Source organism: Balaenoptera musculus, chromosome 11, assembly GCF_009873245.2.
Source record: "Balaenoptera musculus isolate JJ_BM4_2016_0621 chromosome 11, mBalMus1.pri.v3, whole genome shotgun sequence".
Lineage (NCBI taxonomy): Eukaryota > Metazoa > Chordata > Mammalia > Artiodactyla > Balaenopteridae > Balaenoptera > Balaenoptera musculus.
This window is the reverse complement of record NC_045795.1, coordinates 25,826,619-25,843,262: the sequence shown is the minus strand read 5'-3', so window position 1 is coordinate 25,843,262 and position 16,644 is coordinate 25,826,619. Positions and strand designations below refer to the sequence as shown.

The window sequence follows — 16,644 nt, the reverse complement described above, 5'->3', positions numbered from 1 at the left end:
TCTTCTTGTGCAGAAAATAGTGTGGCATTATTTTAAAATTCTAAACATAGCTCCATCGACCTCAGGGGTCAGACCTCTGCTAGGTGGGAAACGAATGCACTGTTTAGCCCAATACTTAACTTACATTTTCGGATCTTAAATGCAATATTGTATCTAAACTGGGTTTTATCTTTTAACTAGAGGCATTTGTTTATGCAATATCAGTTCTGTTCTAGCACATCCCTAAGCCTCTGAAAAGCAAAACTCGGATTCCTTTATATTGATTACTTATAGCTGTATCAGGAAGAATGTTCTTAAAGCTTAACCACAAGGAAAGAAAAGGATAAGAATGCCATTTTCTCAGCTATCAAGTGTAATGCTTGAGTTGTGCCCTCACTTATTTTGGAAGCCTGAACTCTATCTGCCAAGTTTGACCAAGTCAAGGAAATCACTTCCAGATACAGCTATAAGTTCATTTAGCTCAAAATCATTTCTCAAAAATAAAGTCTACAATACTAATAATTTATGAGTATAACGGATTACTACTTTATATTATTTATAATAGTAATGTATTAGGGTGACCAACTCATCCTGGTATGCCTGGAACTTCTTGGGGTTTTCTGGTTTTCGCACTGAAAGTCTTATATCCTGGAAACCCTCCAGTCTCAGGCAAATCAGAACAGGTGGTCCAAATACCGATATGTTCTTGACAAAATGTCATTTCAAAAATAGTTTACCCACTTAAAATGAGGAAATTAAAAGAAAATAGATTCAATAAATTAACTTCTTTTTTAAAAAACGTAGAACAGTATTTACAGTTTTCATTTAAATTTGTCAAGTGGAATTTGGATAAATAGAGAGTGTATTTTAAGTAGTCGTGGTATTTTCAGTGTTCACTTTTGGTTCAAATTTTGTGTTATTTTTATTTCAATAAATATGCAATCAAAATTTGCTTTTTTTTCCACTAAGTTAATCACACTTAAGACCCCAAATCAAGATTTTCCTCTACACACAGTCAGACATCACCTGTCAAAATTCCAGACAAGCCTGTAATTGTGCACATACACCCAGAATGAAGCATCTATATTTCTAATGCAATTTCAAGCCAGTGTAACAGATTTAAGATCTTTATTATCTCTGAGACAGGACAGCAAGTAGACAAATGTCCGGATGGTCCAAGCTTTCAAAGAATGTCGGCATTTATTCTGTGGATATGCATCCCTGCACAGCCAGCAGCCAGGACTGTGCATGACACAGCTAAATACAATTCTGTTTTCCCAATCCCCTTCCTCTTCCCCTTTGCCCCCGAATCTCCCCTCATCTCTTCTCTGCTCCCTCCTTCAACTGTTCATTTTGAAGATATACTTTTCACTAGGATTAATACAGGGTTTGCATTTACCATTTTCATTTACCAAACAGAAAAATATTTTACTAGAAGGGAATGGTATTAAGGAGAATGATTTTCCATGTGCCCCGAGGCCGGGCATAGGCAGGATTTGATTTGCTATGTTTGGCTGGAATCTGGATTGATACGCAGAGAGGAGAGGGGGTGTTTAATAAAATTTACATTTCATTTTCTCACTTGACATCAGTCTCCTGTCACACATGGAACTGATGGGGATGCTGCAAATAACTTTTTTCAGAATCTAGTTGGGGGGACAGACTGGGAAATGAGAAGACAGACTGGAGAGACGGAGACAAGGACAGTCTGGCTTGTTTCCATCTTGTGGTTCCAGGATGGGAACAAATCCATGGTGTCTGGAGGACCTGAGAGCCGGCATCCTCCACCCTGGAAGGAGCGAGCGCCAGTGGGACACCCAGAGAGGCACCGAGACTGACGCCATCCAGATGCCCACAGGGTAATCTACGGGTCGAGTGAGGGGTTTAAGCTTCTGGGGGACTGGAAGTGATTCATGCCCACTGAAAAAGAGATCAGGAGACGTCCAAGAGACCGGAGCAAGGACAAGACAAGAGGACTGGACTCCCCTTTTGTTCAGGGAAACCAGAGTGTCTCTATAGCTGCGTAACAAATTACCGCAACTGAGTGACTTAAAACAGTACCCACCGTGGAATACCACTCAGTCTTAAAGAAGAGGGAAATCCTGCTGTCTGCAACAACACTGATGGACCTAAAGAACATTATCTAAGTGAAATAAGTCAACATAGATAGATGAATAATATATGGTCTTGCTTATATGTGGATCTAAAACAGTCATACTCAGAAGCAGAAAGTAGAATAGTGATTGTCAGAGGCTGGGGGCAATGGGGAGGTGATGGTCAAGGGGCACAAAGTTTCAGTTATGCAAGATAAGTTCTGAAGGTCTACCATCTAGCATAGTGCCAACTGCTAACGATACCGTATTACCCTCAGTGGTCCCTCGGTATCCATAGGGGATTTGTTTCAGGAGCCCCTGCAGATACCAAAATTCGCAGATGCTCAAGTCCCTTACATAAAATGGCATAGTACAATTGCATAGGTACCTATTGATACAATCTTCTGAGAGGGTCGATCCTATGTTAAGTGTTAAAAGATATAGTGATAATAATAAATGAGTCGTCATTTTGAGACTGAAATGAGGGATGATATAGAGCAATCAATTCAAATCCCAGTAAATTCTAGAAAGTCCTATAATGTGTTAAACAGATCTTCCGTCTCAAAACAGACCAGATTTATGGGCAGAATCTATTCTTTTTTTGAATTGTTCCAAGCAAAGAAATTCCCAGTCTTTTGAGGCCCAAAGATAAAAAAGGCTAGAAGAATACTTGTAAACACCCAAATCTATGTATTCAACCATTTAAACCTCATTTAACATTATAAAAAAATGTTTTATCGCTTTTTAAAATATTAAGTTCCGGAAATGTGATTTGCCTCTCAAATATAACTGTAATTTGTCACAGTGATATAGTGTAAGCTGAAATCAACGGTTCTACACTCATCAGAGTAATTCCTTCTGCTTATAGCTCTTTCAAAATTGACACAATACATTATAAGTTCTGGAAACAAAATATGGAATAAATGCATGAATTTTAAATGACAGAATTAATTAAAATCCTTGACTGTTATTGACATGTACATGACATTTTATAGAAGCTTGGTTGATTAATATTTGCATGTAATTTACATTCAATTTCCCCATGCTCATTTTTGCGTATAGTTTGCATACATTTCAATGTATAGTAATTTTATACTTTTGGAGTTAGACTGTTAGATGGAAGGGAGTCATTCAACTGAATAATCCTTGAAAGGGGACGTCCCTGAGAGACTAAAGCCTCTCAGTACTCAGCAGCCTCTTTGGGCAATGAGATGGGTAAGTTTGCTTCAGGACACAACCTTGGTCAGATTGGCCCAGGCTCTCACTCTGAGAAACACACGAAGCTCTGTCGGAGTCTGGTACCTTTCCTGAACACATTCCCCAAAACTCAAGAGATGGTGGAAACTACCCTAGCTCCCATCATCCCTCTCAGCTTTAGCATCCATAAATATTTACAAATAATTTTGAACTCTCTAGAATTTTAGTTTGTTCAGTATCTTGGAGGAAAGGAGTCCATCACACATAGAAAATCAGAAATGGGAGGCAAGAAGAGGTCCTTTGAAATTACACAGCAACAAGACATTTTAAAATTACTTATTTGAATAAAGGGTAAGGCTTGTTACTGCTGGGAAACACTTACTGGGTTCCCTATGTTAATGGTCTGAGTAAGTTTAGGGTCGTCCTACAGTGGGGTTTTATTTAATCAACTCATCTCCAGACAAAAAGGAACCAAGAACTCTTCTCTTTGCTTCCAGAATTTACCCAATTCTCCCATTTTTTGAGGAGGAAAAAAAGAACTGCCTTAACTATGGGCTGGGGATTCTGGCTAGACTCTGAAATCCTGTGACACATGCAAGAGCCCTGCAAGTTACTCTGGATATTTCTGGCTGCCGTTCAGGCGCAAAGAGTCCATTCTGGACTCAGGGATCCTAGGTTTTGCTAGGGTAAAATTAATAGGTCGATTATGGTTGTTCCCAGCCAGAGGCATAGGATCAAACTTGCCTTCCAAAAAGATCAGTGTTTAGCACATGGAGAATGGATAAGAAGATAGTAGAGATTGGGAGAAGGGTAAAGAAGGTGTAGAAATAAGAGCTGGTAGCTGACTTTTGGGGAAGGGTTAGATAGAAGGAAAAGTCGTGGGTGACTTCTAGATTTCTAGTCTGAATGTGGTCATGCCATGCACTGTGTGAGGGCAAGCCTGAGGAGAAGCAGGTTTTAGGCCCTGTTAACATTGTAGTGGCTGTGGGATAACCTAGTGGAAGTTCTCAGTAGGCAGCTCGATAAACAATATAGAGCTCAGGAAAGACACCTGGGCTGGAATTGGAGGTGGTGAAAGGGAGAATGTACAGACAAACCCTTAGTGGGCAGTTTTCTTTTTTTTTTTTTTTTTAATATTTATTTATTTATTTATGGCTGTGTTGGGTCTTCGTTTCTGTGCGAGGGCTTTCTCTAGTTGTGGCAAGTGGGGACCACTCTTCATCGCAGTGCGCGGGCCTCTCCCTATCGCGGCCTCTCTTGTTGCGGAGCACAGGCTCCAGACGCGCAGGCTCAGTAATTGTGGCTCACGGGCCCAGCTGCTCCGCGGCATGTGGGATCTTCCCAGACCAGGGCTCGAACCCGTGTCCCCTGCATTAGCAGGCAGATTCTCAACCATTGCGCCACTAGGGAAGCCCGTGGGCAGTTTTCTACTCCTCAAAAGCCTTAACTTCTGAAATGTTTTTGTAGTGAAAGATCACAGCTCTCTGAGGACCCAGAGAATCCAACACAGTGTCACAGAGAAGACTGCCTACCTCCTTTCAGGGGCAGCTTTAAGATCTGAGATGTCTGCAAGACACCTAAAGAATGGACACAGGGGCTGAGAACTTCCCTGCCAGCTCATGGTAGAGTGAGCCATACTTTGCCGCTGATGCCCTCAGATGATGACTTTCTGCCATTAATACCTCCTCCAGGGCTAATTCCAGGACATCATTGTTTAAAATTCTGCCATGATAGAGTGTGTTTCCTTCCTCTGCTCTAATTCAAACATAGGACAGCCCCTTCATCTTTCAGAGATTGGAAAATCCTGGTTTCGATTTAGGGAAAAGCTCAGAGCAAGTTCTTTCTAGATATTTTCTTCACCTTTGCAGTCTTGGCTTCACTCCCTTGGTGCATAAGACCTTCTGGATCCACAGCCAAGGACACAGGCTGCTTAAAGTATCAGTTAGTTTGGACACAGATGGGCCCTCTGCAAATGTGTGAATTGGGTGAAACTGCCTTTCATATCCTTACTCAACTTATCAGCATAGCTAACCCTCTGCTCTGGTCTCCATCTGAACCCCTAGCACACAGCCTAGAGAGGCTGCACATGATGTAATCTCTCCCATGCACTATCTTCTCCAAAAAAGCAGTTTTCTAATAATTAAGTTAGCTGATAATCCACTTGGCCACTTGGTCATCTCTAGTCTCCCACTACAGTTTTTTTCCACTTGTAAATTTGACTCAGTTATTAACAGAAAGAACTATTGAAAAACATAACTGTGGTCCATGGACAATTTCCTTACCCAAACTTGCTATTTTTATATTTTGTCCTCAACTAAAATCTCAGCAAAGCCCAAGAGAATCTCAATTTCCATGTGTCAGTACTCATGAGGTGCAAGCTTGGTATGTTTGCTCAACTGTGGGCTCCTAATAATGATTGAATTCAAGCCATGAAATAAAATCATCTTGTGAAAAACCAGGTGGTTGCCAGGTAAGGCTGACAGACCAGGGAGCGGGGTCTTCTCCTGTCCTTCAAATATTCCCATAGGAAAAAGAAATGTTTTGCTTCAACACTGCAGAAATAGCTGTAGCAGACCAGACTTTTTCATGATCCCTTCAATAAGAGAAGCCCAAAGCTTTGTGGGTGATCATCCTAGAGGAAGCTTAATACCACCCCCTACTGGTATAAATCAGCATTACACCGTTATTAAAATTGGTAAATCAGAAAGATAACCAGCTTAAGCTAAAAACAAGTAAAAAATTATCTAGTATTTGGGAACCTATTATTTGCCTGACATTGGACTAGGATTCGTGATAAATACAAAAGATGTATCAGATACCATTTCAATGTACATTCATTTATATGACTGTCTTCCACTTTAAAGTTGAAAACAGAGAATTCAGAGTCTATATTCTCCCTTCTTAGTGTCCAGACTGGTCAGGCCTCATCTCCCCTGCTCATCATGATCCAGATATATTTTGAACATTATGACTTTCAGCCCAGATGCCCTCACTACTCCTTGATCACAGCTGCTCCTGAACAGCCTCCGGACGTACTGAATGGAGGCAGAATGCCTCGGTGGCACCGCAGGAGGCTGGCTTCTCCTGGGACAGCCCCAGGCTGACATGCTCCTTGCCCAGGCGACTCCGGCCCTGCAGTCGCTGCGTCTCTCGTCTGAGGTCTGGGCAGGGCAGCAGCAGCTGATCTTGGCCTGACAGCTGGTATCGGAGTACCTGCTCCTGGGCCTCCTTCCAGCTCCCAGTCTCCTGCAGGTCCACCTGCTGAGCAGGAGAGCCCAAAGCACAGGTGTTCCCCTGTGATGCGACACTGGTAATGCTGGGAGCAGGCACCGCGGCCTCAGCCTCTTCTCGGCTGCCACCTTCCTCTTGGACTGCACGGCGGCTTACCTTCCTTCTGGACACACCATTCAGTGACTGATGGGGGAGCTGGTTCAGCTTGCCCAGCATGACCTTCATCCTCAAATCTGTGAGAGAAAAGAAGGAGGAGACGAAATAGACCTACTTCCCAATCAGCTGATTGCACATTTTGCATATTTAGCATTCCTGAAAAGATATCTCCAAATAATTAAAGCTTGAGTTATATCACCTTATCAATTTCCAAATATCTTTGGGAATACATACTTTTTCGAAAAAAAAAAAAGAAAAACACGATATCCTAAGCCCAACTGATATTTAATATTAACTATCTAACACAAATTTGATAATATAGCTTCCCAGAAAAAAACTTTTATGATGTTGATAAGTCAATCAGGATTTTTCATTGTAAGCATGGCAGCTTAAATATGAAAATTAGGCCAGAGTCAGACCTTACCAAGTGGGTTAACTCACACTTGTATTTAGAAATGTGAGCTCTAAAAACCAGTCTTATTAATACTTTTGGCTTTTATGCCAAATTCATCATTTAAATATTTTTGATTTTACAAAAACATAAATATAAACATATGCAGAGATATATAAATATATATATAAATATATATTTATATAAATATATATTTATATAAATATATAAATAAACACATATCCATATGAGTGTGTATATATAATTACCAACCTATAAGAAAACACACCCTAGGCCTGAAATATTTTTTCCATGCTGTCTTTCAAAACTCTCTGCCTTCTTTTACTCCCCTCCCCAAATTTCTCACTTCCTTCAGAAAGTATTTCCTAACTCATAAATGTCTCGTCCTCATAATTCATTAAGTGTTGAGGTATGTATCAATCTATTTTTACAAACAATAAAATGCTATAGTTCAACTTTTTAAATAATTTTATTAAATTATTGTTTTTAAACAAATTAAAGGAAATTCAAAATTATTCTGTGTTAGTGATACTCATCCTTTTACATTCCAGTATGTGTTCTTTGAAGAGAGAAAGGATAATAATCATTTAAAGTAACACTTATATAGCAATTATAGCAATTATCACATGCTGGCCACCAATTTTTATATATATATATATTTTTTATATAAATACATATATTTTATATATATATGTATGTATATACATATATACATATATATGTATGTATATAAAAATATATACATACATATATATACATATATACATACATATATATACATATATACATACATATATATACATATATATAATTTAATCCTTACCAGCACTCTGTGAAGTAAGTGCTATTATTATCTCCCTCTTAGAAGGGAGGCCATTGAGATACAAAGAGATTAAGTAACTTCTCAAGACAACATATAAAGGAATGGCAGATCTTACTTACATTACAGAGGTCAAGATTTGTGGCTCCAGAGTCTGTACTGTGAGAACCACACAATACTGTGTAAAGTTAAGATAGCAGTGAGTTAAGAAGAAAGTCTGGCTGGATACATGCATGAGAGTGGGGCATGACATTTCCCATCCCTGCTTATCTCATATCTCACCACCAAATGCATAATGTGAACTTTTTGTACGTGTATAGTTTTAAATACAAGGTAGATGTTAATTTATGAACCTGTGTATTATGCTTCTCTCTTAGTTTACTGAGACCCATCTTGGCTTGTGTTAGGAGACAGTCATCATGTCTATATCATGGTGTAAGAGACAGTATTGAGGCAAAGGGTAACAATTTCCCACCTCAATTTAATCTAACAATGAATGGGAGCTGAGGTGAGGAAGAAAGAAGGTAATAGCAACATAATATAAATATGAGTACTCTCTCTATATATAAAATATATATAACACACTTTTGATTTGGAGCAGTAAAACAAGATAAAGTAATCATGTTCCTTATATAGTTTTGATGATGTGTCAATTAATATTCTGCAAAGCCCACATTATCCATATCTTCTCTCTCTTCTTCCACAGTCCTTTTGCCTAGCATGTATCTGCCATGGTCCTCTAACTATGGGATAATTCTCTTGCTTAGAGCTTTCAGGTTATCCTAGTCTCACTATGGGATCTTCAAATCCTTCCAGAACTGTTCCTTGACAGCTCAAACTACATTGCATTGTGCCTCAATACTTGCTGGCTGGAGTTTCTCATTTGACTTGGGCAACTCTTTCTATTTTTGGACACCTTTCCTTGTACGAGAGTCTCATCTTCCTCTTAGGACTTTGAGTTCCTTCAGGGAAGGAACTTTTTTTGCCATTAACCTTGCCCCTCTGTTAAGCCCAATCCTATGCCAAGTATTGAGCTTGGTGTCATCTCTATAATTACCGCTCCCACCAGGAGGAAAAGATATAGTTTATCAAGATCAGCAAATAACCAAACAACAAGAATAATCAATTGTCAGATAGAAGCAAAGTTTAAAAAGGCAGAAGGGCTTTGAATTTTTATCCCTTTGTACAACCAATACCATCTCATGTAAGGGGAATCAAACACTGCAAGTCACCTATTTTCAATCCATTGAAGGTATTGTTATTCTGTTTTTGAGAGACCGTCTTTGGAAATCTATTCCCCCTTGTTCTTCAGGTCTGCATCTATTCATAAAAGACTAACACGAGTGTAGCTTTCCTTTGCAGGCCCAAAACCATTTAAAAATCTCCCATGAATTATTTACATGGCAGCTCCAATCAGCAACATAGCTGACAGACTCCCCAGCTGAAATGAGAGTGCACTGAGTAAAGGTGCCGAGGGAGGCTGGCCACTTCCCACTGTGAGGTTATAGACAGAACTAAGTCAGCACACATTATATGTCAGCACCGACATCAGAAGGAATCCGATCCTTTGATCTTGGACCTCCACAGGAAGCTTAGATCTCAGACAAATGAGATAAAAAATGAATTTATAGCAGATATGTGTCCTAAGGCATTCAGCTGAATATTTGGGTTTTAGGGAAGGAAGAATAGTGAGTATCAAATCATATGAAACGGCATGCCTCCTTTCCACCTCCATCTCATTGGTGAGTCCCCATTAAAATGGAAAGATAGCATTTCACATTGCTCCTCCACGTTATCTCAGAGTCCCATTTGTGGGTTTGATCAAGTTTCAGGAAGAATGGGGTAAAATATGGGAACACAGATCCTTTCTCTATGAAAACCAAGACTCCGTGGTTTTGGGTCCATCCAGGTCCATCCACAGTCAGTGAAACTTTTCCAGGTAACTTTCATCTCTTTTGGCTTCCAGAACTTTCTTGGGCAACAAATATGCTGAGCTATGGTTTTAAAAATTTGTGTGGGTAGTAGTCATTGGCTTCTTTTTTTTTTTTTCGTGTTTCTTTTTTGTTTCATTCACTAGTTTGTTGTATTTTTTAGATTCCACATATAAGTGATATCACACAGTATTTGTCTTTCTCTGTCTGACTTATTTCACTCATTGGTTTCTTTTGCAATGGGATAATTAACAATGAATCTCACCTCTCCCCACCCCACTCCCACTCTTTATATTTTCATAGCATAGTCTCCATGTGCTGCATTTAGTGTTGGATGACCTGGATTCAGTACAAAAGACCCAGTATGATGACCTCTATTTTGAAGCCTAAATAGGATCTAAAGCAGCAAGATGGATGGCTGATCAGCCAACATAAAGAATGGACTCCACTTTGGTTTCTCATTTGTCAATAAGGGCACAGTCCTGCCCACATATTGAAGAAGACATATACATAATTAATAAATAACATTAAATTATTCATTATTAATTGGTAAGTATTAATTAATATTAATGGATACATATTATAAATACTATCACCAATGTCCTTTCTAGATTATTTGTTCCTTTAAATGAAAAATTATTATTTATTTTTAATAAACACTGCATGGCAAATCAGGAAGTATGAAAATTTTTAGAAGATAAAGAAAAAAATGCCTTTAATCCCACATATCATAAGTGATCTCCACTTTATTATGTTTGTAATACTCTAGCAATGGCTATGTTTTAGTAAACCTAGTTTAACTCATTAATCTATCTACAGTTTACTTTGGTATATTTTTTGAAGTGTGAATCTAGATTAATAAATGTTCTAAAGAGTCAAATTTACAGCCCCATTTATAGACTAATGCTTGTGTTTTCCTTTATTTTTATTATCTCCATCACATATTACATTTCTATATCTAGTATCTATATCTATACCTAATTGAGATTATTTCTCATAATGTGCTCATATATTCTTGTGTCAGTATCACATTGAAGAATAGTGACATAAATATTATCTCTCTGGTTGAGCTACCTTTTCCCGCTGCCAAAAACAACAATTTCCTGTAAAAAATTAGTTTTCTAGTGTTGATCTATAGTTTCTGAAGAATTTTAGAATCATCTTATGCTGTTCTACTCCTGTATAAAATAATTGGAACTGTGTTAAACCAAAGTTAATATAGAAATAACTGAGGTCTTTGCAATATTAGTCAACCTAATTAGAAACATGTTGTAATTCCCTATGTATTCAAGTCTTCTCTTTAAACTATTCAATAAAATATAGTTTATTTTTTATATAAGTCCCATATATCTCTTGTTTATAGATTTTTTTTTCCAAGGCAGCATATTCTTTGTCACTAATGTGTATTTCTTTGTCTTTCCTAACTGTATACCATTGGCTTATACAGTATGATTTTTGCATAGACTGACATTATATTTGAGTAAGTTACTCAAGTTATTTATAAATTATAGCAGTTAGTGGTTGAATCTTTAAGTTATCATTAAATAATCATCTGTAAATCATCATATATTTTCTCCAAAGTTGTCCTCTAAATTTTGTTTTATATCTGACTTTGTTTCTTCCTATTCCAAAATATATGTTATAAAATTATGGTAAGAATGAGCTCTGTGTTTTACCCTCATTTAAGTAGGAATTCTTCTAATATTCCATTGTTAAAGTTAATATTGGATCTCGGTTGCAAATAGCATTGGAACTCTCCATCTTATTTACCAGGCATCTTATTTATTCCTGGTTAGTTTATTTTAAAGTTTCCTTAAGGAGTAAGTGATAGATTTTATTTATGTCTTTAAATTAGGAGATGTTCATATATTTTTATTATATGGCATGGACATGCTATTTATTAATAACTTCCAAATATAGTTTTACTTTCTTGGGAACTTGGGACAATTTCTTGTTCTAAACTGTTTTGCTCTTCACTGTTTCCAGACATCTTGAGGCCAGCCCTCTCCTCTCCTCTCCTCTCCCTGTCATTCCTATAGATTTGTACTTACAAAAAGGTAAATTGACAGTCTTTTTTATTTTACATTCACAACACACAGCATATACAGTCAGTAGAATTCAAACGTGGTAGAGATAAGAAATCCACGAAGTTAATGTTTATGGTCACACCTGCATGGTATGGAGCCCCTTTTCACATGTCAGTCTTTCATTCCCAACATTCGGGGCATGTATTTCACATACACACACACAATAGTGACCAGTAGCCAGACACAGATCAGGGTACGACTTGGAGAAGGCAGCACTGAGATCTCCAGCAGTAGCTGTCCTGCAAAGACAAAGGCAGTCCTCAGGAAACTGGGAGAGGAAACTCAGGTGGCCAGCAGACAGCATCGCCTGGAAGGAAGTTGTCGCTTTTTGCCCATTGTTAGGACCCAAAAGATGTGTGGCCATTGTCCTGTTGTTAATCTTATGAACCAGGATAAAATTTCTCCATCTCTTTTAGATGAGATGAGTAGCCGTTTTTTTTTTTTTTTTTTTGTCAGCAGTTGTAGGAACTGCTGGAATCCAGGGGTCTCTGGAAAGGGGAGAGGGAAAGGAGAAAGGCTCATTTCATCTCTACCTTCACCATTTACTCAAAAATGGTGATCAATGGTCTCATGTCCTAAAACCCTCTGGTAAAGGTGCTGCTGGGATTAGAAAAGATACAGAATTTAAACAGAGGAATCTGGACAAGATAAAAACAAATAATTATATTACATATAAAAGGCGTTAAATGAATAAAAGGGAGGTGTCACAAAAGTTGAGAGAAGGGGACTATTCCTTCTAGATAAAAGATTTTGAAAAAAAGAGAAAAAGTATTTGATCTGGGATTGGAAAGAATGGAAACTTTAGATCTGTGGGTACATTATAGAAGGGTATCTTGAAACCGAGAGTCTTATTCTCTGTGTACAGGGAATACTGTCCTGGTGGGAAAAGAGAAAGATTGAAGGAAGAACATCTATGAGGAGTGTGTTAACTGAGGCTGAACTGAAAATGTATCTGGGAAATGGAGTGGGTGGGAGATGAAAACCAAGACACAGCAGAGGTGGAATTGATAAAACCTAGCAAGCAAGGGGGCAGGGTGGTAATGGGAGACTAGCAGTTAAAGGTAACTCTGAGGTGTCTAGCCTGGGAGATTTGGGGGATATTAACCAAATAAGGGGAATAAGGGAACAGCCGAGAAGGAATGGTACAAAACAGAGCTTCAGCAGAGCAAAGCAGGGCTCCTTCCCTGATCTTCTGTGAACCTGAGTTTGTGCAAAGTACACAATTAAACCCTTAGCAAATGGGATTTGAAACCGTGTGATATGATTTGGGAGCTGGAAGCACTAAACATGTAGCTTAGGATAATGGCATTCTTTCTCTCCTTTGGCATTCTCTCCCCTCTTCAAATTCTGCAAATACATATTGTTTGTTGTGATTGCTTTACACTTACTTGTTTATTGCCTGGAATTGTTCTTTCATTTTCCCCAAAATATTATTCTTGTGTCCCAATCATATTAGAAATTCATAAAGGATAGGTAGCCAAATATCATCTCTTTGTAACTATACAGAGAGGACCTCATAAGGTACAAAAAAAATTCAGGAAATAAATAAATACTTATTTAATATGTATTAGAAGATAAAATTTAAGTTCATTCATTGTAATTCCAGCAATCTCTCACCTAAATGTTACAGAGACGAGTAATCGCTTCTGCCAGGATTTCTCAACCTTGGAATCACTGACATCTTGAGCCAGATCATCTTTGCGGTGGGGGTGATCTCTTCTCACTAGATGCTAGAAGCATCCCCCTCCCCCAAGCTGTGACAACAAAAATGTCTCCAGACAATGCAAGGATCCGCTGGAGGTAGGATGACCACATGTCCCAATTTGCCTGAGACTGAGGGAGTTACTGAGACACAAGGCTTTCATTTTTAAAACTACGAAAGTTCTAGGAAAGCCAGGATGACTTGGTCACCCTACTTGGGAGACAAAATTGCCCCTGGTTAAGAACCATTGGCCTGTGGGAACAGAGAGCCATCTTTATATGACAAATTCCAAAAACCGTTAAGTGCGACTATGGAGGTATGATTTCAGTATTTTTGGAACCCCAAAGAGGAAAATATTCATTTTCATTGAGGTGGGGAGGATTAGAGAAGATTTTATGAAAAAAAAGGGCATACCAGCTGGTGCTGAAAAGCTTGAGGGGGTTTGAACAGGTGAGTGTGAGGAGGGGGCAAGAAGGTGAAACCCAGAGTAGGAGCAGGAAGACAGGGTGGAGTCAGGTCTTGGAGGGCGTTGAGTCCTAAGTAGCAAGAAAGACCAACAATAAGTAACACATACACAGCACATACAACACGCCAGGAATCTTTCCGCACTCTAGAGTGACATTAACTCAATCAGCATCACAATATCTGAGTGTGGGCAATATTATTAGGACAATTTTCCTGATGAGGAAACCGAAAAGCACAGAGAGGACTGTGGACCTGCTTGAGGCCACGAAGTAAGTCAACAAGGGAATCAGGATTAAACCCAGTCTTGCTGACACCCGAGTTTCACGCTCTTAACTGTCACATTCTCCTGCCTCTCTAACTGAGGCTGGTAATTCATTAAATCTTCTGAGTAGCAAAGTGACAAAAGCAGATGTCAATTTTAAAAGCTAGCTCAGATGCTCCCTATGTCAAAAACCCTGGTAAAAGTAAAACACAAGGGATACATGCTTTACTCCCTTCCCTGTTGCATACATACAATTTTTGCTAAAAGCCGTAACGTGATGAATTTACAGTCTTAATCTACTGGACAGTGGAAATGCTTGATTCCACCAGCTAAATATGTGAAGGTGTTGCTCTGTGTTTGCAGAGTGCTTATGAGAGAGACGGCCAATGGCTTGATCAGCAAATGCCACAAGTTTAAAAACACAGAAGGAAAAGGAAACTAGAGTGCCACGGTAATAATAAAATAAAACCTAATTTATTTAAAGCTAGCAATAATTAGGTGTTTTGTAGCTGGTAATAATCTCCAAAGAAAAGCAAGAGATGCCTAATTACTTCCCTTGGAAACAATGCTCTTAAGATTCGGACAAAGCTTAGAAGATAAGAAAACAAATCCTCTCTGATCCCCAGAGGAGGATTTGGATCACACATCTTTCTATTTTTAACTTGGATGTCCTAATAAAATGGCCTCTTTCATTCTTCTGTCTCTTCAACCTAAACTCTTCCACAGGAGCCCTGTCCCTTGTTTCATTCCTGGTAATTTATTAATAATCTCCCACATAAAAAATGTCCCTTAATAAAACATCCAGGCATTGTGGACTGTGTAATGTAGTTAATTTAAGCCGGGAAACTGAGATTCATGTAAATGGCCATATTAGATTAGGGGAAAGATTAGCATCACTCCTGCTGGTTGCTGGAAAATGCAGTTGAATATGCTCTTCTACACAGAGCTGGGTTCAGAGGACCATTTTCAAACACCTGTCCTGAATTTGCATGCCATAATATGGACAAGAAGCTTCTGGAAACCAAAGTCGAAGTGGTCTTAGATGGAATCTAGAAAGATCTCCTGCCCCCTCCTCTCTATCTTCATCCTTCACACCCCCACCCACTCACATTCCCTACTACTTTTTGATGCAGGTCCAGGAGGTGAATGGAGTATGGATGGCTAATTTGATGGGAAACTTAAAAAAAAAAAAAACACCTCATTTACTCTGTGGGAAAAAATCCAAACAGGCAAACAAACTGATACGCAGATACACACAGTCACCAGAGTTCATTAAACTCATTAGAGGCAGAACAACTTCGGACTGCTATGGTTTGGTGAAACATCCACTCAGAACCGGTAAGATTTGGATTCCTTTTTGAGCAGAAAATATCATGATAATTGGCTATTATTTAGGGGAAAAAAGGAATATTCTCCTATTTAGAGCATATGTTTCAAAATATTTCAGATCCATCGAAGTTTCATGAATATTTTTCATACACCATGCTTGTACTTGGCAAATCCATCTTGTGTTCTGCCCATTGTCTTTGTAATTTCTGTGTCCTTAGAAGGACAAAACATTGGTGTGTGATAAATGCTTATCTTTTCTCTGCTTGGCAGCAACTCTAATGACAATTTAACAATATAACAAGCAAAATCATCTGGCATCATGCACAACGTAGGCAAATAATACCTTTTGCAAAAAGTACAACTAAACAACAAAGCAGAGCTTAACAAAGCTGACTTATTTCTTGAGGGTTCTTGCATTCAATCTACTTTGCATAGTTGGTATTTGGCAACTCCATTCTCTTCTTTCCCAGATTCAATTATGTTGCCAAACTGGCAGCTTTGCAATAGCTAAGGGAAAGATTATATGCCTATACTCTGGTTTTTCTTTCCTCTATATAACGAATTCAAATGTTAAACCCATAATCTTCTAGTAAGAAAAAATATATATAAATGTCAACTCGAATAATTGGTTAGTAGCTGAGTGAATCAGCTGGACTCGTGTGTTCTTATACTGGGGTATAATTTCCTTGAGAAGAAGTAACAAAGGCTAAAGAGGGGCTATAAACTAAACTGATTCAGAAACTGGCAGCCAGCAGGAGGCTCCAGTTCACACACAATGGGTTTGTTTCTCTTGTGGGAATCATCCCATTGTCCAAGCTTACCTTCTGCCATCGTGGTGCCTTCTTTTTCAGTCTCTACTTGTGATCCTTGGCGTTTGGGTGAGACGTGGCTATGATTCTTTTGATCATTAGTCTGGGATTCAGAAATCTCTTCATTTTTTATTTCTGTATTAATGAAAAAATACATTGGCATTTTTTAGA

The 16,644-nt window shown here is 38.6% G+C and overlaps 1 protein-coding gene across 1 annotated transcript in view; it reads right to left on the bottom strand.

Moving 5' to 3' along the window:
* Positions 1–4,695: 4,695 nt before the first annotated feature.
* PKHD1 (PKHD1 ciliary IPT domain containing fibrocystin/polyductin) overlaps positions 4,696–16,644 on the bottom strand; it is a 432,943-nt gene continuing 420,994 nt past the window's right edge. The window contains 2 exon segments of the mRNA XM_036869192.1: positions 4,696–6,733; positions 16,486–16,608. Coding sequence (XP_036725087.1) covers positions 6,273–6,733; positions 16,486–16,608 — 584 coding nt within the window. The 3' untranslated portion in view covers positions 4,696–6,272.